The sequence below is a fragment of the Pelodiscus sinensis genome, chromosome 31, assembly GCF_052426305.1.
Source record: "Pelodiscus sinensis isolate ZL-2025 chromosome 31, ASM5242630v1, whole genome shotgun sequence".
Lineage (NCBI taxonomy): Eukaryota > Metazoa > Chordata > Testudines > Trionychidae > Pelodiscus > Pelodiscus sinensis.
Genome location: NC_143082.1, coordinates 5812020 through 5834188, shown reverse-complemented (window position 1 = coordinate 5834188; position 22169 = coordinate 5812020). Strand labels below are relative to the sequence as shown.

The 22169-nt window shown below is 53.1% G+C and overlaps 1 protein-coding gene across 7 annotated transcripts; it reads left to right on the top strand.

The window, feature by feature from the left end:
* The first annotated feature begins 374 nt into the window (after positions 1 to 374).
* Positions 375 to 14217, top strand: LOC102461744 (C-type lectin domain family 17, member A). Of its 7 annotated transcripts, none has more exons than XM_075902253.2 (12): positions 382 to 550; positions 1482 to 1619; positions 1977 to 2012; positions 2465 to 2518; positions 2903 to 2956; positions 4893 to 5018; positions 6933 to 6995; positions 9834 to 9911; positions 10888 to 10983; positions 11375 to 11526; positions 12986 to 13095; positions 13181 to 14215. In XM_075902253.2, exons 1-12 carry the CDS (start codon positions 472 to 474, stop codon positions 13311 to 13313), a joined length of 1119 nt encoding a protein of 372 aa, XP_075758368.1. In that variant the 5' UTR covers positions 382 to 471; the 3' UTR covers positions 13314 to 14215. The 7 variants fall into 7 exon arrangements, 6 of the variants coding, with proteins under 6 accessions (XP_075758371.1, XP_075758372.1, XP_075758368.1 ...); XM_075902252.2 differs by having other exon boundaries at positions 383 to 550; positions 1974 to 2012; XM_075902256.2 differs by lacking the exon at positions 9834 to 9911 and having other exon boundaries at positions 375 to 550; positions 1974 to 2012; positions 13181 to 14217.
* The last annotated feature ends 7952 nt before the right edge of the window (positions 14218 to 22169 follow it).

The window sequence follows — 22169 nt, the reverse complement described above, 5'->3', positions numbered from 1 at the left end:
GACTCGCTGCCGACACTTGGGAACCATGAGATGCCCCCAAGATAAAACCGCAGAGAGAGAATAGTTGGCATCCAGAGGCAGGAAAATGTAACCGATGGTGATGTGCCCCGCAGGCCTGGCCAGCAGCCGGAGAGCCAGTATCTGAGAAGGGCGGCTGAGGTGATCTGCGCTGGGTGTGCGAATGACTAAGAACCTTAGACGAGCCCCAGAGTGGTTCCCACCTTGGGGGAAGAGGAGAAGAAGGACAATAGCAGCCATCTAAGAAATCCCTGCTGTCAAGGCAAAGCTCTGAGCTGCGTTTCTCTTCTGCTAACCAAGCCCCCAGCTGGGAGCAGGGTGTGGTGCAGTGGGCGCTGGTCCGTGACAGAGCTGGGGGAGGAAGGAAGTCACATGTATAGAAACAGCACCGAGCTCCTGTCAGAGTTCAGCTGTGGCTGGCCCCCACAGACGTCCTCTGAGTCCATCTGAGGCATGGCCCATCTGAGCGAGTATGGGAACTGGATGGGTCGCTCGCAGGCAAAGGGCAAGAAGGCAGCAGCCGAGCGCAGAGGTAAGCGGCCCATGATTGGAGCGGGGAGCAGGCAGCCAGGCCTGGCGGGGGCTGTCGGCTCGGCAGGTCTCACGTGCTGGCTACTTGGATGGGAGGCTGGCAGGAAAACCCAGACTGCTGCCGGGAGCATCGGTGCCTGGTGCCTACGAGGGGAGAGGTGCAGGAAGGGCCAGGCAGGGAAGGGAGGGGTGGGACATGAGCAATCCAAATGTTGGCAGGAGTCCGGGGAGCAGCTACCACAAGTTGCCTCTGGCCAGGAGCACAGTGGGGAAGTTGGCAGGGGCTCTCTCCTCTGCTGTTCTGTGCGACCCCGCTGCGTTGTAGGGAGCAGCGTGGGGACCGTCCCACCTCGACAGGGCTGGCCCCAGCGTGGCACCCGAGGGTGCTGTGCTGCCTTTCCTGCCAGCTGGGCCCCCGAAGCCTTGTGCATGGTTGTGAAAGCTGCCCTGAGTCAGGGTGTTACCCTCTGTGTCCTGGCCACATGCCAGCTCAGGTGACCCCATAAAGTTTCAGCTGAGAACTGGATTCCTCTTTCCCACTGGGAAGGGCTGTTACCCGGCCCTCAGGGTCCCCACCCCAAGGGGGCTACATCTCAGCGCTGGGTGCAGAGTCCCTGTACAATCAGCTCATGTTAACCCCCAGAGGCAGCTGCATCTCAGGCAGGCTGGGGAGAGGAGACAGATCAATAGAAATACACCCAGAGTCTGGGAAGGGCCTTGGGGTGAGAGTGGAGAGACTCTCCGTGGGCTCACTCCCACCGTGGGTGAAACAGCTTCCTCCCCCTGCGGAGCCAGCTTGTCTGCTGCCACCCTCCCTCTTCCGGGGGGAGGTGGGGCTGTGACCAGTCAGCCTCTCTTCCCCTGCCTGTCTCCTCCTCCGGAGATCTCCCTCCCCCGAGCCAGCCCAGCCTCAGGGGCTCTGTCATCGCCAGGTGCACCTCCTGCGTCGGACGAGGACGACTATGAGAACGTGTCCCTGGAGGACGGGGGCTGTTCCAAGCCCCCGCCCCTACCACGCGACAAGAAGGTGAAGGCAGCGGCACCGGGCCGGAAGGACCGAGGAGGAGCAGGTACCAGGGCAGGCAGCCCCAGCTGCCCCACGCTGCAGGGATCGCTCAGGCCCCACTGCTCAGAGCCTGAGGGGCAGGTGTCAGTGCAGAACCCAGCCACCAGCCCTGGGCCCCTTTGCGTCCATGGGAGCCGGTGAATCTGGGCCTAGCCCAGTTGCTCCAGCCCAGAGTGGGTGGTGGGAGCATGGACGAGCAGGCTTAGTACACTGCGGGAAGGCGGGGCCTGTGGCTCACCTGTGGACAGGTGAGTTCGATTCCTGATCCCAGGCACTGCGCTCAGACGCGGACACTCAAGCGCTCGTCCCTGTTATGGGCTATGAGCTACCGGCCAGACTCATCCTTCTCTCTCCTCAGCAGGCCCGGTGCCAGCACTGTCCAGGCCCCCCGAAACCGGTGAGAAATGTTCCCGTTCTTTGCTGGGGGATAAGTAAGGTCTGGGGATAAAGTAGCCCCTCACTTCCAGGGGCAGGTCTATGCATCTGGGCGCCCGTCACTCACAGGGGGACAGAACTCACGACCTTCTGTTCCCATCACGCTTGGGAAAGATCCCAGCCAGCAGGGGGCAGCGCGGCACACCCAAGCTGCTCTGATCCAGCTCTGCTGGGCAGTATCCCCTCCCCCAATGCCAGGGCATTGCAGGCTTTACCTCCCCTGCACCCCGTTTCTCACTAAGCCCTGGAAGAAACCCTGCCCCCCCGCATTGAGGGCCGCTCTGCTCACCTTGCCCCTAGGATCCTAGCTCATGCCTGGTTCAGGTGGGGAGGGGAATCTCCTCCCCCCACCCCACAAGCCCCCATCCCTGCACTGGGAGGCCACCCGCTATAATCCCTCCTGTTTCCTTTCAGGCCCGGCCATTTCAGTGATCTCAGAGGATCCGGCCCTTAGGCTTCCCAAGTTTGGTGAGGACTCGGGGCTCTGTGTGGCCTGTGCAGCGCTCCCCCCGCTCTCCCCAGCCCAGCCCAGGCCAGGGCAGGACCCGTCCCTCCAGTCTGTCCCCAGGCCTATCAATCCCAGCTGCTCCCCAGCTGAAGGTTCCAGGGCCTGGCTGCTCCCTGTGTGGCAGGCTGGTTGGTGGGGAGCCGGGGGGGCCAGCCGAGCACAGACTGGCCCAGAGTAGCTTAGCACAGGGAGCCAGGGCGGCGGGGGCGGGCAAAGCCCAGCAGGGCAGGGGCTGGTGTGGAGAGCTGGGGAGCCCCTCGCCCCTCTGCAGCCCCGGGGGAGAGTTCGATTCCCTGGTCTGTGCCCAGGAGCTGGCCATTAATGCTCTTTGTCCCCCACTCCAGGGCTGGAACTGTCATCAACAGCAGTGGCAGCTGCCTTCCAGCCCCCGGAAGGAGGTGAGTACGGTGTGCCAGGGCCATATTGCCCACCTGCCCCCTGCCCCGGGGCACGGGCTGTGTGAGACAGGGGCCTGAAGCAGGGACTGGACTTGCAGAGGAGAGTGAAGGAAAATGCATGTTGTTCTGGGGTGAATTCAGTAGGGGGCTCTCTGCCCCACAGTCAGAGCTTACCCGAGGGCAGCACCTGGGGCGTGGGGCTGCAGGGAGCAGGTTGCGGGGGCTCTGTTTCAGGAACTCTCCCCTTGCTGTCACTGCTGACCCCAATGGCACAGTGCAGTGCTAGGGGGCGCTACGCTGCAGGGGCTACTGTGCAGTGCTAGGGGGCGCTACGCTGCAGAGGCCACAGTGCAATGCTAGGGGGGCGCTATGTTGCAGGGGTTACTGTGCAGTGCTAGTGGGCACTATCCTGCAGAGGCCACAGTGAAGCACTAGGAAGTGCTATGCTGCAAGGGCTACAGTGCAGCACTAGGGGGCGCTATGCTGCAGGGGCCCATAGTGCAGCACTACGGAGTGCTATGCTGCAGGGGCCCACAGTGCAGTGCTAGGGGGCGCTATGCTGCAGGGGCTGCAGTGCAGCACTAGGGGTTCTATGCTGCAGGGGTCAGTGTAGTGCTGGGGGCACTGTGTTGCAGAGGGTCCACAGTGCAACACTAGGGGGTGTTATGCTGTGTGTGGGGGGGCCTAGAATGCAGCACTAGGGGGCGCTATGCTGAAAGGGCTACAGTGCAGCATTAGGGGGTGCTATGCTGCAGGGGCTACAGTGCAGCACTACAGGGTGCTATGCTGCAGGGACCCACAGTGCAGTGCTAGGGGGCACTATGCTGCAGGGGCTAGAGTGCAGTGCTAGGGGGCGCTATGCTGCAGGGCCCACAGTGCAGTGCTAGGGGGCACTATGCTGCAGGGCCCACAGTGCAGTGCTAGGGGGCGCTATGCTGCGGGGCCCACAGTGCAGTGCTAGGGGGCGCTATGCTGCGGGGCCCACAGTGCAGTGCTAGGGGGCGCTATGCTGCAGGGCCCACAGTGCAGCGCTAGGGGGCACTATGCTGCAGGGGTCTCAGTGCAGCGCTAGGGGGTGTTATGCTGTGGGGGGCCCACAGTGCAGCGCTAGGGGGTGTTATGCTGTGGGGGGCCCACAGTGCAGCGCTAGGGGGCACTATGCTGCAGGGGTCTCAGTGCAGCGCTAGGGGGTGTTATGCTGTGGGGGGCCCACAGTGCAGCGCTAGGGGGCACTATGCTGCAGGGGCCACAGTGCAGCGCTAGGGGGTGTTATGCTGTGGGGGGCCCACAGTGCAGCACTAGGGAGCACTATGCTGAAGGTGGGGGGGCTCTCTCCCTGCAGTCAGTGCTGGCCTCAGTGTCCTAGGGGGCGCTGTGCTGTCTGACAGGTAAGGCATACAGTCAGACAACCATGCCTAAACACAGCCAATAAGCAAAACTCCTGGGGAAGTTTTGGGGAAATTCGGGGAGCTTGCCCTAGTGTCCTTCCCATTGCAGGGGAATTCCTGCCCCTTTCCCTGGATTCCACTTACCTAGTCAACCCTCCAGGGGACTCTCCTTCCCTCCAGGCCCTGTGCTGCACAGCTCTCCGGTGGTTGCAGCACTCCACCCCAGAAGTAGCTGCATGGAGATGCTGGGAGAAGTGATCCTGAATCACTGCTGGGCAGAGGGAGCTCGGGGTCTGGCTTCTTGCTCTTCCCAAATGGAGATGCTCTCTGTGGCGTTACCCAGACATCTTGTGAGACCTCCCCTCCCTTCTTTTCCATGAACCCACTTGGTACCATCAGGTACCTCCAGCCAACTGGAGACCAACATTTCCCAGTCACCTCCTGGAGGGAGAGTCCTTTGCTATAACCCGCCCTCCCCAACCCCCCTGCTCAGCCTCCCCATCCCGATACCCGCCCTTCAGAGCACTAACCGCTGCTGTTCTGCACAGATCTTCGCCAATCCAAACCAATCTTCAGAAGAGACTGCTCTGGAAGTTCCCCGCTGATCACCTACATCCTGCTGGGGATTTGCTTCCTCATGTGCGGCGTGTTCCTCACCCTGGCCCTCATGAAACGTGAGTGTGGGACTGTCAGGAGTGGGGTGGCCCAGGCTGGACTCTCTGCACCAGGAAGACGCTTCGCTCATTTCATGGGACCGGGGCTGCTCAGGGATTGCCCACGGAGGCTTTGGGTTGGAAAAGTGAGGTTTTGGTTCAACACAGGAAAGGAGGGTTTCAGAGAAAACCCAAACCCTGGAAATGCCGCCCCAAGGCCCCAAAAGAGCTGAGTTCAGCAGCCACCTGTCCCATTCTCCTCTCTGGGCTGGGCTCCTCAGTTGGACTACATCTCCCAGGATGCACCACTGCCAGGGATTCCCATAGTGCACTGCCTCCACTTTCCAAGAGGAGAGACTGCAGTGCATCATGGGAGAGAGGTGCCCCAGTGGTTCCCAAACTTTCGGCATCACGCCCCCTTTTTGATTTTTAGAGACCCTCATGCCCCCCCCCCCCCAAAAAGGAATTGACTGGGGCAGCAAAACTTGAGTTTCTTCACGCCTCCCCAGGGGGACACAACCCCAGTTTGGGAACCCATGGTAGGGCAGCCTCCCTGGTTGAAGCATTAACATCTCTATGTGCTGTGCCATGGCTTCCCCTCTTGGAGAGGGTGGGCAGTGCATCATGGGAGCTGAAGTCTTGGTGGGGAGTCCAGTCTCTACAGGGAAGAGGGTGTGAGATAATCAAACTACAACTCCCATGAGGTGCCAGGGCAGAATATGCAAAGCAGTTTTTCAGTATTTAGCTTTCCACTAGAGGGCAAAAAAGTCAATTTCCTATGAATTTTAGCCAAAAAATAAGGGGTTTTGTGTGCAAGTGTTTGTAAAAAATGTCTGTAGGACAAGGCTGGCATTATGGCAAGGCACCTGGACTTGGGCATCACCAAATCTGAAGGGTGTGGGGGAAAAATCTCCAGCAACTCTGCATCACAATACCCCTTTGGCTCTGGAGCTAGAATCCGTATCCCAAAAGTGGTAGGCTCCTATTCTGCTGTACCTGGCCCTGATGGAAATCAGGTGTCACTCCACTGAAATCAGTGGAACGGATGTGCTATTAGTGTGACTGGAATCCAGCCCGGGGAGCAGGAAGGGTCTTTGCCCCGAATGGAAGAGGCCCAGCCTGCAAGGGAAGCACTCGGCAGGGCTGGAGTGGAAAGGATCAGGACCAGGCTAAGCAGAAGGAGAACCCAGAGCAGTAGAAGGAGCTGTACCAGTAACGGAGTGACTCTGGATTTACTCCACTCAGCACCTGGGCTATAAACATGAGGAGTTATCACCTAAGAGTATCGGGAGAGGGGGGCTATGAATTGTGCTGCCAATTCTCACAGTATTTGGTGATTTTCCTTAAAGTCCCAGCCCTTGGAGTTCTGGGATGATGGGAGCCCTTTAGCCCATTTCAAAACAAACCAATACATGTCTCACCCCACGGCTGGGAAAGGAAGAGCTGGAGAACAAACTCCCTAAGGGGACTTGGTGTCAGACCCCTTGCCCCTGCTCTGCGTCTCTCTTGGCTATGCAGGGTGTAGGCTCATCAAGGCAGGAACTAAGACTATTTTCCTCTAAGATCTATTCTGTGTTTGGACAGTGCCCAGTCCCACAGGGCGCTGATCTTGGCTGGTCCTTGGGTAGTTCCTTCGCACACACAAACGCTAATAGATCAAGAGACAAGAGGGCAGACAAATGGATCCCCAACATTGTTTTAAATTAAGTCTTATGGGGGATGAGGCCGAGGATGTGGGTGGGATTCATAACTTTCTGAGCACCTGGCATTGGAGAAACTGTCAAAAGCAGCCCCAAGTAACTCCCCTTCCTCCCCATCAAACCAATTTCCCCGGGCGTGGGAAGAAACCAGGCCATTGGGGCTGGGGCAGTTCCTGGTGTAAAGGATGCCCAGGCAGATCACAGCTCAGCTCTTTGCTCTTGGTTCTTCTCCCAGGCCCTGACCTGCAGCAGGAGTTAGAGGAGCTGAGCTTTCATCTTCCCCAGATGACAACTAATGGTAAGTAAAATGCTCCTGATGTAGCCCAGCATGCTCGCCTCTGGCCGAGCAGAGAAGCCGTCCGGGCAGGTCTCAGTAGCTGATCATTTTGCTACAGTTTAATTGTTTGCAGCCTGCAAACAGACTGATTCTGCCAGGTTGCACCAGTGTAAATCCGGACTAACTGCCATGCTGGTGATCCGAATCCAGCGCAGAGTCGGGAGTCCACTGGCCCAGGGTGAAGGGTGGGCTTGTAATGTACGTTACACACAAGTTGAAGCCTGAGTTTGTAAATTTCCACTGGGTTTCAAAAAGAGGCTCCCCCCCCATTTCCCCTTCCACTTTAATCAGCTCCAGCTGCTAGTAGACTATTTTCCTCTAAGGCCCCACCCCTATTACTTGCTCTTTTCCCTCCTCCTCACCTCCTGTGGTTTACTAGATCCTTTCCAGGGCCCAGGTGCAGGCCGGAAGGCCGTTCCAGCTAAGCAGGGTGTGATGTGGGTTAATGACCCACTGCCCCTCCCTCGCCGTGCACTAATCAGGATTAGGGTTTGGATGCCATTAGGGTAGCCAGGTCCAGAAACCCGACATAGCACCCAGCCACAGAAGTCAACAACCAGATAAGGGTGGGGCCTTAGAGGAAGAGATGGAGCAATGGTGGGCCCTCGGGGAAGAGGTGGGGCAGGGGGACGGAGCCATGGGGGTCCATGTATCAACCATTAGAAATGTAACAAGGCAAATATTGGTGGATGAGAGGAAGTGGATGAGACTTTTTTAAAACAACAAAATCATTCAGAGCAGAGGAATCGGACTGTTAGGGGACTTCAATTACCCGGACGTCTGTTGGGAAACTCACCCAGCAGGGCATAGATTATCCAACAGGTTCTTGGAGCACATTGGAGACAATTTTTTTATTTCAGAGGGCGGAGAAAGCTGTGTGGCGGGGGGCAGGGAGTGGAGGCTGTGCTAGGTTTGAGTTTGACAAATAGGAAGGAACTGATTGAGAATTTGAAAGTGGAAGGCAGCTGGGATGAAAGCGATACTGAAATGATAGAGTTCCCGATTCTAAAGAACAGTATGAGGGAGGAGAACAGCAAAATAGAGACAATGGATTTCAAGAAGGCAGACTGTAGTAAATTCAGAGAGTTGGCAGGAAAGGACCTATAAGAAGCAAGCCTAAGAGGAAAAACAGCTGAAGACTGTGTTTCAAAGAGACATTGTTAAGAGCATGAGAGCAAACCATTCCATTCTGCAGGAGAGATGGGATGCAGGACAAGATATGGCATAACCAGGAAATCTCGAATGCTCTAAAAATAAAAAAAAGAGTTCTGCAAAAAGTGGAAACTAGGTCAAAGTTCAACAGTTGGATCTAAACCAATAACATCAGTAAGTAGGGGCACAATTAGAAAGACCAAGGCAGAAAATGAACTAAAACTAGCTAGAGACATGCAGGGTACCAGGAAAACATTCTCCAAATACATTAGAAGCAAGAAGAAGACTAAGAATAGGGTACAACTGTTACTCAATGAAGAGGGAAAAACAGTAACAGAAAACGTGGAAACGGCAGAGGTGCTTAATGACTTCTTTGTTTTGATTTTCACCAAGAAGGCCGGTGGGGACTTACTGTCAACAGAATGGTAGTATAGACATAGGTATACTTTTGTCTACAAAACCCTGTAGTCTACACACCCAGGCTACGTCTACACTGGCATGATTTTCCGTAAATGCTTTTAATGGAAAAGTTTTCCATTAAAAGCATTTTCGGAAAAGCGCATCTAAATTGGCAGGACGCTTTTCCGGAAAAGCACTTTTTGCTTTTTTTTTTTTGCTGGCCAATCTAGACGCACTTTTCTGCAAAAAAGCCCCGATCGCCATTTTCACTATCGGGGCTTTTTTGCGGAAAACAGTACTATGCTGTCTACACTGGCCCTTTTGCGCAAAAGTCTTTCGGAAAAAGACTTTTGCCCGAACGGGAGCAGCATAGTTTTTCCGGAAAAGCACTGATGATTTTACAGTAGATCGTCAGTGCTTTTCCGGAAATTCAAGCGGCCAGTGTAGACAGCTGGCAAGTTTTTCCGGAAAAGCGGCTGATTTTCCGGAAAAACTTGCCAGTCTAGACACAGCCCCACAGTGTGGTTAAGCACTGGAATAAATTGCTTAGGGAGGTTGTGGGCTCTATATCACTGAAAATATTTAAGAGCACCCTAGACAAACATCGATCAGGGATGATCTAGATGGCGCTTGGTCCTGCCATGAGGGCAAGATACTGGACTTGATAATCTCTCGAGGTTCTTTCCAATTCTCTGAGGGTGCATCTACAAAGCAGCTTAAACTTGATATAAGATACACAATTTGCATAGCACAAATTGTGTATCTTATTTCGATTAGATTTGAAAATTGGCTATTTCGAAATCTGGTGCGTCTACACAGCACCAAATTTCGAAATAACATGCTATTTCGAGACATCCCTTAACCTCATGGAACAAGGGTTACTGGGTTGCCGCATTAGCGCACCTGTTTTAAAAAAAAAAATATTTCCAAATAACAGGTGGCTTGTGTAGTTGTGGGGTCACTATTTTGGGATACCTCCAGTCTCCTGATATAGCCGTGCAGTGTAGACACACCCCAATTCTATGAATGGCGTCCCTGAATGCTTTTGACGGGCTGCTTTGGCATACCTGTTTGAAAATGGCTGCCTTGGGAACTCACACAATGCTGCCCCTCAGCAACCAAATCTCAGTTACCAAATTAACCCTTGGAGGCTACAGCCGTCTCCTCATGGTGAAGATGGGCTCTTTACACTGCCTGCTTGTTGTGACCTTTCCCTTCTCCTGAGCCCAACGACCTTTCTGTTTGCAGTGTCCCAGCAGCTAGCGGAGGCCAGACAGGACAGGGAGAAGATCCGAGCAGAGGTTATGGTGCTGCAGGGATCTGTAGGTGAGAGACTCATTGAGAGACTTCTGCCTCTTTCTGTGGTGAGAGTGAGGGGCTGTGAGGTCAGGCTGGGGGGTTCTGTGTCTACCTGGGACTGTGAACTTGGGCAAGTTTTTTATTGGGTGTTTTATGGTAGCTCCTCAGAGCCTCAGCCAGGGCTCTCAACCCCAGTGTGCTAGGTGCTGTACGTTATTGGGTGTTTTACGGTAGCTCCTCAGAGCCTCAGCCAGGGCTCTCGACCCCAGTGTGCTAGGTGCTGTACGTTATTGGGTGTTTTACGGTAGCTCCTCAGAGCCTCAGCCAGGGCTCTCGACCCCAGTGTGCTAGGTGCTGTACGTTATTGGGTGTTTTACGGTAGCTCCTCAGAGCCTCAGCCAGGGCTCTCGACCCCAGTGTGCTAGGTGCTGTACGTTATTGGATGTTTTATGGTAGCTCCTCAGAGCCTCAGCCAGGGCTCTCGACCCCAGTGTGCTAGGTGCTGTACGTTATTGGGTGTTTTACGGTAGCTCCTCAGAGCCTCAGCCAGGGCTCTCGACCCCAGTGTGCTAGGTGCTGTACGTTATTGGATGTTTTATGGTAGCTCCTCAGAGCCTCAGCCAGGGCTCTCGACCCCAGTGTCCTAGGTGCTGTACATCATTGGGTGTTTTATGGTAGCTCCGAGGAGCCCCAGCCTGTCCAAACACAGACCAAAGCAAGTCACACCTCTGAACCCAGATTTCCATGGCACGGAGGGTCCGTAGCTGCTCAGGGGCTCTGCTGAAGTGGGTCAGCTGAACTCTGAGGGGAGAGCTTTGATGGTTCCATCCTGGGATCTCCAGAGCGACCCATTTGTAAACCTGCACAGGAAACGGTTTTGATATTAACTCTCGAGGGGCTGGTGCAGCTGCCCAGAGCAAGCCCTGCGGGAGCCCTGCTTGGGGTCTGTGCGGGGGAGTTTCACTGGCTTTGGCTGCTAACCCCCTTTCCTCTTTCCCACCAGACTTTCAGCGTCTTTCCCTCTCTGAGCAGCTGGCTGCTGTGAAGAAATTTCACCGTGAAATCCAGGCGCAGATCACAGCTTTGCAGAAAACAGTCGGTGAGGGGCAGGATGCCCGTGGCTGCCCCCGCCCTGGGGCCGCAGTTGGAGGGAGGCAGCTGCTCATGGGAGCTCTCAGCACACGGCAGTTCCCATTGCTCTCGGGGGGTGGGGGGATTCTCCCATTCTCAAAGGGGGGGGCTGCAGGGCAGGGTAGCAGGTAGATTCTCAGAGCCAACCCACAGCCTTCCCTGGGATCTCTCTCCTCATGGCTACCATGCCCCGGGGAGGCAGCCACACAGCCTGTGCTGACGGCGGGGTGCTACCACGGCTGTACTCAGGCCCTGGAGGGGTGGGGGCTGGGAGTCAGAACTCTTGGGTCCTTTTCTTGGCTCTGCCCCCGATTCCCTGCCTGGCCCTGAATTGGGTTATTCTGGGTTTTGCTTCCTAGATTCTGTCTGTGGCCATTGCCCGGACCCCTGGGTCTGGTTCCAGAGAACCTGTTACTACTTTTCAGAGTCTACCAAACCCTGGCTTGAGGCCCAGCAGTTCTGTGTGGATCGCGGGGCCCACCTGGTGATCATAAACACCAAAGAGGAGCAGGTAAAGCGTCCGGCCACTTGGCTGGCGTTCCCCGCCCAGGCCAGGGTGTTGGACAGCTACCCAGCAACACCAGCAGGTTATCCCTGGTAACTCCCAGCAGGTGGGACTCAGGGAGCCCGTGAGACCAGCTGGGCCTGGCTCTTTTAACAGTCACCAGGTTTCTCAAAACTCTCCAAGGCACTGGATCCCTGCTCCCCGGCACCCGCAACGTGCTGCCTGTCAACCAGCCGCCCTGACGTAGACCCTGGCTGGTATTCCCCGCAGGGGAGGGAAAACCACCCCAAATAAGGCATGGTCTGCACTCTAAAGTTAAAGCGCAGCTGGGGCAGCACTTTAAACTGAAAGTGCGGCCATGGCAAGAGCGAGGGGAGTAGCGAGGGTTGCCAGATACTTTCACAAAAAATCCCAAACATGGCGGGGAAAAAATTGGTTAAGCAGGAAAAAAAAAAAAGTCACTATGCCTTTAAATTCCCGAGCTCCCCACTTCCCCTGCCCCCACCCCTGCCCCCATTAGAGGAAAAATGTCCCCGACAGTTTTCCGTCCAAGAAACATGAAGTACCGGATATTTTACACGTCTGGTATTTTCTTTTTTTTACCGGACAGAAGACATAATTACTGGACTCTCCGGGCGAAAACCGGACACCTGGCAACCCTAGGAGTAGCTGACAGCGCCAGGAGTGCGGGCTCTAGTGCTGTAGCCCGTTCACACGGGCGCTTTACAGCGCTGTAGCTTGCTGCACGCGGGAGGGCGTGGGAGGGTTTCACCCCCCCCGAGGCAGAAAGTTGCAGCGCAGTGAAGTGGCCATGCAGGCCTGGCCTGAATGTCTAAACCACTGGGCAAAAATTGCAACCCACAGAGACTAGACGCCAGGGGCAGAGTTTGAACTGGAGGTTTGTACAAACACCCCTCGCAGCTGGGCTGTTTCCTTAGCCCTGCCCTGGCACAGCGGCATGGACAAGGACGCCCCAGGGAGTTTTTGCAGGGAGGGGACTTGCTGAGGTGTTTCTGAGAGACCAGCCTCTGTGACTATAACACTGGCTCTGCCCTGAGCCCCAGAATCTGCCCTCTTCATTCCTCCAGGTCCCCCTTCCCAGGAGCTCAGGCCCCACCCCCTCTATTGCTCAGGGCTGAGACCACACCAGCTCATTCCAGGAAACAGCCACTTGCTAGCCAGGGACAGTTACTGCTGGGTTTGAGGAGGTAACACATCCATGGTCTTTATATTCTGAGTGCCTCATTGGCTTGCGCACCCTTGGGGGCAGGGCTACCATCTGGCTGGGGAAACTGAGTCATGCAGCAATGTAGGAACTTGACTTAGGTCACACAGGGAGTCAGTGGCAGAGCTGGGACTTGAACCCAAGGCTCCCGAGTCCCAGGGTAGTGTCCCGCCCACCAGGCCATGGCAGAGCAAACGGCTCACCCTTTCGTCGCCCTTAGTCTGTTCTTGTCTCTCGCAGGCTTTTTTGCTGAAGAATCGCGTCGTGCCCCGGGTGTACTGGCTGGGGCTAAGCGACCAGCAAGTGGAAAAGGAATGGGTGTGGGTGGATAACACCCGTTTGACCCTCAGGTGCGTGGGGTGAAAGGCTCCCTGCCCCCTGCCCCACCTCTGGCTCCCCACTGTGTTCCCCATGGAGCTCTGCTCTTCTCCACAGTTTCTGGAGCTCCGGAGAGCCCAATGACAGCAACAATGAGGACTGTGGCACCATGACCCCCGATGGGCGCTGGAACGACCTAAGCTGCCTCACAACAGACTATTGGATCTGCGAAAAGGCCTGGTTCTGCTAGCCCCAGGCGCAGCCGCTGGCCCCGCCCTTCCTGAGCCATGGGCGTGACCAGGCCCTGCCTCCTGCAGCACGCTTGTCCCGATGGCTGCGGGACAGTCTCCCCAAGTCACGGCCTGTGGGCTTCACTCCCTGCTGTGAAGCTCACTCAGGAGTTGCTCTGAATGCCTGGGTGAGGGGAGGTATTCTTGCAGTGTTCACTGGCCACCAGGGAGTCCTGAGTTCGAGTCCCACTTGGACATCGCCTTTCCCTGTGCCTCAGTTTCCCCTTGTGATGGATATGGGCTGGGTAATTTTTTAAGGGGGGCACCCCAAGAATGTATGTGGAAAAGGGCCATACTCTTCCATGATATTAATGGAGGAGGAGCGGGGTGTGGGATGGAGGTTGGGTGGAGAAGGGAGCTTGGAGTAAGGGATTGGAGACCAGGAGGGGGCTGTGGGATGGAGTTTGGGTGCAGGAGAAGGTGCATGGTCTGGGAAGGGGTGTGTGTGCAGGAGAGTAGTCTGACCTGGGGTGGGGGTGCAGGGCTTTGGGTTGTGAGCGGGCATAGGGGATTGGGGTATAAAGTCTGGGAGGGGACTGTGAGGTTTTTTGCCTTCCTCTGTAGCACGGGGCATGGATCACTTGCTGGAGGATTCTCTGTATCTTGGGGTCATTCAACCATTATTTCAGGACTTCAGTATCTGAGATATAGGTGAGAGGATTATTCTAGGAGAGGGTGGGTGATGTTCTGTGGCCTGCATTGTGCAGGGGGTCAGACTAGATGATCATGGAGGAACCTTCTGACCTTAAAGTCTAGGAGTCTATGAGACCTGGAGGTGGGTGTAGAAGGGGTGCAGGGTGTGGGAGGAGAAGTGGGTGCAGAAGCAGGGGAGCAGAGGGGTTAAGTTATGTGGGGTAGGGGTGCAGGAGGGGGGCAGAGGGTTGGGGGAGGGAGGGGCTGGGGTGCCAGAGGCAGGCTCTGGTCGGGAGGTACTTACCTGGGCGGCTCCTGTCCAGCTGCCCAGCAGGTTCCTCAGCCAAGTGGGGGCCACGTGTCCTGCTCTGAACACTGGGAGTCGGGGCGAGGGAGCAGGGGTTCTTAGTGTGCTGCCTGTCCTGCAAATAGGCAGCTCCCATTGGCTGGAAACAGGCCAAGGGAGCTGCAAGATTATGCTGGGGGCAGGGCAGCATGCAAACCCTCCCTTCCCTGGTCTCCCAGCATTCAGAAAGCTGCTCTGGGCAGCGTGTGGGGGAGGGGTGGGCAGTGAGCCGGGCCAAGGCTCCTGCGGGCCAGTTACAGCTGCTCGGGGAGCCGGGTCTGACCCGTTTTGCCCATCCCTGAATTAGAGGCTTGGGCTGTATCGTTTCTGAATGTTGGGTGGCTGCATGAAACCACCATGAAATGCCTGGGGGTATGTCTACACTACCCCGCTAGTTCGAACTAGCGGGGTAATGTATGCATACCGCACTTGCTAATGAAGCCCGGGATTTGAATTTCCCGGGCTTCATTAGCATAAGCGGGGAGCCGCCATTTTTAAATCCCCGCTGCTTCGAACCCCGTGAAACGAGGAGTAACGGTAGTTCGGAATAGGCACCCTAGTCCGAACTACCTAGTTCGAGCCCCGTGTAGCCGCGCTACACGGGGTTCGAAGCAGCGGGGATTTAAAAATGGCGGCTCCCCGCTTATGCTAATGAAGCCCGGGAAATTCAAATCCCGGGCTTCATTAGCAAGTGCGGTATGCATACATTACCCTCCTAGTTCGAACTAGGAGGGTAGTGTAGACATACCCTGGGGTTTGGAACGCCCATGTGCGTGTGGATGTCCCAGGAGGTAGCCGGTTGGCACGTCTCTGCCGGGCCTCACACGATGTGGACGGACCAGCTTTCAGGAGCAGGGGTGAAGCCGACCTAACGCCCAGTGTGGAGAACTTGGGTGGCAGAATAATTTTTCTGTCGACCCGTCTCAGGGGGTGGATTTTCTCTAGCGATGGGAAAACCCCTCCCCGTGCTGTATTGTCTACACGGAAGTGCTGCAGCTGGGCTGAGGTAGTGGTTTATGTGTGCACAAAGCCGGAGATGAGGGAGGATGCAGGGCCAAGGGGCAGAAGCAGCCAGTGGTGGGAGGGAGGGGAACATGCCTGACCATAGATGAGCCCCAAGGACTCCCAAAGGACAGGTAGGTTGTGAGGGACGCTGCTTTGGTGACACTTATGCTAGGTTAGCAGACACCACACTGGTAGGGCAAAATTCATGGCCATGAAAAATGCATCGTGGACTGTGAAATCTGGTGCTTTGGCTCTAAGGATTTCATGGGGGACTCTGGCATTTCTTAAACTGGGGTCCTGACCCAAAAGGGAGTTGCGGGAGTGGGGGGTCGCAAGGTTATTAGGGGGATTCTGGTATTGCCACCCTTATTTTAGCTCTGCCTTCAGAGCTGGGCAGCCAGAGAATGGCGGCTGCTAATCAAGGGCCCAGCTCTGCAGGCAGCAGGGCAGGTGTAAATGTGGCAACACCATCCCATGTTATTCTGACTTCTGCGCTGCTGCTGCTGGTTCTGCCGTCAGAGCTGGGCGCCCAGCCAGCAGCCATCTATCTGCAGCTGCCAATCTCTGAAGGCAGTGCTGCCAGCAGCAGTGCAGAAGTAAGGGTAGCAGAACCCCCTTACAATAACCGTGCCCCCCCAACTCCTTTTTTGGGTCAGGATCCCTTCATATACTGTGACCTATGAGATTCAAATAGCTGAAATGAGGAAATTCACCATTTAAAAAACCCTGTAACTGTGAAATTGACCCAAATGGACTGTGGACTGGGCCTGTCTGTTCCCGAGAAATCGGTTCGCTTGTGCTAACAATCCCCTGCAATAGCACAACTCCACAGGTAGGAAACTGATCCTATCCACACTTCATCATTCCTTCTGGATCTTGGCACCAGTCTGGTAGGTGTCTTTCCGGACCAGCACCAGGACCACGAGGATCCAGAACAAGGATACGGAACAGAATGAGCTAAGGAACAGGGATGAACTTGTGGGCTGGATTTTCGTGGTGTGAAAAGAATGTTGTAACTTGTAAAAGCATCCTAGAAATACTCCTTGCTGGAACCTGCGCCTTTTGGGCGCCCCCTCCTGTGTTGTGATAGAAATGTAGCCGTGTTAGTCTGGTGTAGCAGAAACAAAATACAGGACTATGTTGCACTTTAAAGACTAACAAGATGGTTTATTAGATGATGAGCTTTCATGGGCCAGACCCACTTCCTCAGATCAAATAGTGGAAGAAAATAGTCACAACCATATATACCAAAGGATACAATTAAAAAAAAAAAAAGAGAACACATATGAGAAGGACAAATCAAATGTCAGAACAGAAGGGGGATGCGGGGGGCGGGAGGTAAATGTCTGTGAGCTAATGGTATTAGAGGTGATAATTGGGGAAGCTATCTTTGTAATGGGTAAGATAAATGGGGTCTTTGTTGAGACCCATGCGTAGAGTGTCGAATTTTAGCATGAATGACAGTTCAGAGGATTCCCTTTCAAGTGCAGATTTTAAAGGCTTCTGAAGCAGGATGCAGGTAATTAAGTCGTCGAGACAGTGTCCTTTCTGGTTGAAATGGCAAGAAACTGTTTTTTCTTTGTGATCCCACAAAACAGATATTAGACAGGATCACAAAGAAAAAAGTTTCTTGCCATTTCAACCAGAAAAGACGCTGTCTCAATGACTTAATTACCTGCAAGCCTTTTAAATCTGCACTTGAAAGGGAATCCTCTGAACTGTCATTCATGCTAAAATTCGACACTCTACGCGTGGGTCTCAACAAAGACCCCAGTTATCTTACCCATTACAAAGATAGCCTCTCCAGTTATCACCTCTAATACCATTAGCTCACAGACATTTACCTCCCCCCATCTCCCTTCTGTTCTGAAATTTGATTTGTCCTTCTCATATGTGTTCTCTCTTTTTTTAATTGTATCCTTCGGTATATATGGTTGTGACTATTTTCTTCCACTATTTGATCTGAGGAAGTGGGTCTGGCCCACGAAAGCTCATCACCTATTAAACCATCTTGTTAGTCTTTAAAGTGCTCCATAGTCCTGTCTTTTGTCCCTTCTGTGTTGTGAATGTAGCGGCGCTGTACTATCCGGCTTCCCAGGCACTGCTCAACTGTTCTTCCTGATGACTGGCTTTTACGAATAAACTGACAGATATCCAGTTCGGCCTCTTGAATTTATTTCCTAATGGGCCAAATGATGCATGTAATGTATTCCAAACGGGTGGGCAGGCTGTTGACAATCTTGTGTATGTGTGCTGTTCATTTTCTCCAATGAACTCACCCAGAATAATGATCAAAGACAAAAACACCATGTCTTAGATGAGTGTATGTGCTCATTTGTGCATATTTACTACTGGACAGATTTGAACTAGGAACCTCGGTTTAGGCACCTCTATAGCTTGAGCTATAAAGCCAGCTGCTTCTTAGCCTGCACTGTAGAGCTCCCTTATCCTTAGCTCTTGCTGTAAGTGGTCTAAGTGCCACAACATGGGACAGTGAGCCACCCTAGCTGTGTGGGTTGTATGTGTGCACATGTGTATGGGGTGTGTGTGGATTTGTGTGTGTATGGGGGTTTAGCATGTGTGTGGATTTGTGTGTGTGTGCGGGGTTAGGTTGTGCACATGCATGTATAGGGTATGTTTGGGTTTATGTGAATATGGCAGATAAGGTGTGTTTATGAGGATGGGGTGTGTGTGGGTTTGTGTGCATAAAGGGGATGAAGGTGTGTGTATGGAGTCCTGTGATAAATTCCATTTTGATTATTTGACTCCGTTTGGTACAAGCATCAGAATCAGTAGCCAAGGGCACAGGGGTGGTAAAGGCAAACAACACAAACGCACATAGGAACCAGCAATAATACGCAGCATACCCCTCCTTGACAAGCCATATACAAGCGTAATGATTACGCTCCATATTGTCTTGAGTTCAGCTACTGATCCCAGATGCAGCCTTGTGAGGAACAGCAAGCCGGAAAGAACCGTGGGCCCATCCTGACATAGGCTGTACACCAGAGACTTATAAGCTAGCAGTTTATAACATCTCTGCTAAGAGCCTGTATCAAGAACTGGGTGATTCGATGCATGTAATCTATTCTCCTTAACAACCTTCCTCTCGTACTTTTCTGTCTTTCGTTAATAAACCTTTAGATTCTAAAGGATTGGCGCAGCGTGATGTTGTGGGTAAGATCCAAAGTGTAAATTGACTGGGAATTGTGGCTGGTTTCTTGCGACTGGAAGAACCCGTTCGGGGTAGGTGAGATTGGGTTCTAAAACCCCTCACCTGTGTGCAGGCCCGATTGTGGCACAGAAGGAGCTGAGATGTCAGAGGGGTTTTGCTCGTGAGGCGTTAGGCTGGACAGATAGGCAGCTGGAGCATTCGGTGTGACTTGTTTGTGGCCTATTTGGGAAGGTCTCCAGTCTGGGGCTGTAACGAGCCTCGAGTTTTGAGCAATTCGCCATGAACGGATGCCCTCAGTTGTGCCCAGACCTGGAACAGTCCGTCACGCAGGCCTTAAGCTGACTGAATATGTGTGTGTGTTGGGGGAGGAGACTATGCCACCCTCCGACCACTGTACTCTAGGCAGTCCCCTGCATGAGACTGGCTCGGCCCCACCCTTCCCAAAAATTCGACCATCTCATGCCACTCTCATTTCTACACTGTTGCTGATGTCAATGCTGCCTTCACATGATTGGAATATTGGTAGAGAAGGATACAGCATACTCAAGAAGGATAGGCAAGGAAAAAAGGGAGGAGGTGTTGCCGTGTATATTAAAAATGTACACACTGGGACTGAGGTGGGTTAGTATAAAAGGGGTAAAAAACAAGGCTTATATCATGCTAGGGGTCTACTACAGGCCACCAACCCAGGTATTAGAGGTGGATGAGGCTTTTTTTAAACAACTAACAAAATCATGCAAAGCGCAGGATTTAGTGGTATTGGGGAACTTCAACTCTGCAGACATATGTTGGGAAACTAACACGGCAGGGCACAAACTATCCAGCAAGTCTTGGACTGCATTGGTGACAACTTTTTATTTCAGACGGCTGAGAAAGCTACTGGAGGGAAGCTGATCTTGGTTTGATTTTAACAAATAGAAAGGAACTGGTTGAGAATTTGGAAGTGGAAGGCAGCTTGGGTGAAAGTGATCATGAAATCATAGAGTTCATGATTCCAAGGAATGGTAGAAGGGAGAACAGCAAAACAGAGGCAATGGATTTCAGGAAGGCAGATTTTGGTAAACTCAGAGAGCTGGTAGGTAAGGTCCCATGGAAAGCAAGACTAAGAGGGAAAAAAAATTGAAGAGAGTTGACAGTTTTTCAAAGAGACATTATTAAGGGCCCAAAAGCAAGCTATTCCGCTGCTTTGGAAAGATAGAAAATATGGCAAGAGACCACCTTGGCTGAACCAGGAGATCTTACATCACTTATAGTAGTGACGGATGACAGAACAAGGAGCAATGCTCTCAAGTTACAGTGGGAGAGATCTAGGTTAGACATTAGGATTAACTGTTTCCCTAGGAAGGTGGTGAAGTACTGAAATGGGTTATCTAGGGAGATGGTGCACTCTCCGTCCCTGGAGATTTTTAAGGCTCTGCTTGACAAAGCCCTGGCTGGGTTGATTTAGTTGGGATTGGCCCTGCCCTGGGCAGGGGACTGGACTGGATGACCATCCTGAGGTCTCTTCCAGCTCTGGGATTCTATCTAAAAATCAAAAAGGAGTCTTATAAAAAGTGGGAACTAGGTCAAATTATAAAGGATGAAGATAAGGAAACAAGGCAAGTATGTAAGGGCAAGATTAGAAAGGGAAAGGCCCAAAATGAGCTCAAACTAGCTACAGATATAAAGGGAAACAAGAAGAAATTCTATAAATATACTAGCTGGAGTTATCTGGCATTGCTCCCCGCTAGCCAATTTGCTTCCCCTCGCACCCCCCGGCACCAGCCCTGCTTCCTGCCAGCTGGTTCTCCTCCTCCCGATCTCCCCTGGCCAGCCCCACTCCCACCGCCCCCCTTTATCTCTCCCAGCCAGTCCCGCTGCCCCCCAGTGTCCCCCCAGTGTCCTCCCAGCTCTGCTTTCTGCTGGCCGCCCCCTCCCTATTTCCCCCGGCCAGCCCCACTGCCCCAGCTCCCGCACCCTGACCAGCACTGCTTCCCACCATCCGCACCTCCCCCAATCTCCCCCAGGCTGTCCCGCTTCCCCCGGCTCCCCCTTCCTCCCAGCCAGCCCAGCTCCCCTCCTGGCCCGTTCCTCCCCACCCCCCGATCAAGTGTGGTTGGTTTTTTTTTTTAGACTACCTGCTAACCATAGCCACAGGGGGCAGGTTGGATGCCTAAGCCGTTGTGTGCGTGGGGGTGGGGTGAGTGCTGGATGGCGCTTTGGTGCCGCAGGTGGAAGGCACATGACCTAGGGTGGACGGGGCTGCCCCTGCAGTGCAGTGTGGTAGATTATTTTTTATTTTTACAGGTTGAGATAGGGCCTGATTGGGTCCAAAAGTACCTTAAAAACTTCTTCTGCAGGAAAGGTTATCCCATGCAAAATTTGGTTGTGGTAGCTTTTATAGTGTCCAAGCTATTAGGGCAGAAATATACAAACATTCTCCTTTATATATTAGATTAGAAGCAAGAGACGGACCAAGGAGAGGGTAGGCCCACTACTCAGTGAAGAGGGAGAAACAGTAACAGGAAACTCAGAAATGGTAGAGGTTCTAATGACTTCTTTGTTTCGGTCTTCACCAAGAAGTCTGATAATGAAGGAATGCCTAGCATAGTGAATGCTAGTGGGAAGGGGGTAAATTTAGAAGATAAAATTTTAAAAAAATCAAGTTAAAAATTATTTAGAAAAGTTAGATGTCTGCAAGTCACCGGGTCCTTATAAAATGCATCCTAGAATACTCAAGGAGCTGATAGCTAAAGGCTCAGATACCTCCTCTATAATCTTTGAAAAATCATGGAAGACAGGAAAGATTCCAGAAGACTAGAAAAGGGCAAATCTAGTGCCCATCTATAAAAAGGGAAGTAAGAACAACCCAGGAAACTACAGACCAATCAGCTTAGCTTCTGTGCCAGGAAAGATAATGGAGCAAGTAATTAAGGAATTCATCAGCAAGCACCTGGAAGATAATAAGGTGATAGGTAACAGCCAGCATGGATTTGTAAAGAACAAATCATGTCAAACCAATCTGATAGCTTTCTTTGATAGGGTAGTGAGTCTTGTGGATAAGGGAGAAGCGGTGGTTGTGGTATACCTACACTTTAGTGAGGCATTTGACATGCTCTCACACGATATTCTTATCAATAAAACAGGGAAATACAACTGAGATGGGGCTACGATAAGGTGGGTGCATAACTGGCTGGATAACCATTCTCAGAGAGTAGTTATTAACAGTTCAGAATCCTGCTGGAAAGGTATAACAAGTGGGGTTCCGCAGGGATCTGTTTTGGGACCAGCTCTGTCTTCATCAACGATTTAGATGATGGCATAGAGAGAACACTCATTAAGTTTGGTGATGATACCAAGCTGGGAGGGGTCACAACTGCTTTGGAGGATAGGGGTCAAAATTCAAAATGATCTGGACAAACTAGAGAAATGGTCTGAGGTAAATAGGATGAAGTTCAATCAGGACAAATGCAAAGTGCTCCATGTAGGAAGGAACAAGCCATTTCACACATACAGAATGGGAAGTGACTGTCTAGGAAGGAGCACTGTTGAAAGGGATTTAGGAGTCATAGTGGATCACTAGTTCAACATGGGCCAACAGTGCGACGCTGTTGCAAAAAAAGCCAACGTGATTCCGGGATGATTCACAGTAGGAGTGTTGTGAGCAAGACACGAGAC

Excerpts from the sequence above, each read along its gene's own strand:
- LOC102461744 (XM_075902252.2), top strand. The coding sequence starts at position 472 with ATGGCCCATCTGAGCGAGTATGGGAACTGGATGGGTCGCTCGCAGGCA. Across the intron at positions 2,519-2,902 it reads CCTTAGGCTTCCCAAGTTTG|GGCTGGAACTGTCATCAACA; the intron begins GTGAGGACTCGG and ends CCCCCACTCCAG. Across the intron at positions 5,019-6,932 it reads CACCCTGGCCCTCATGAAAC|GCCCTGACCTGCAGCAGGAG; the intron begins GTGAGTGTGGGA and ends TTCTTCTCCCAG.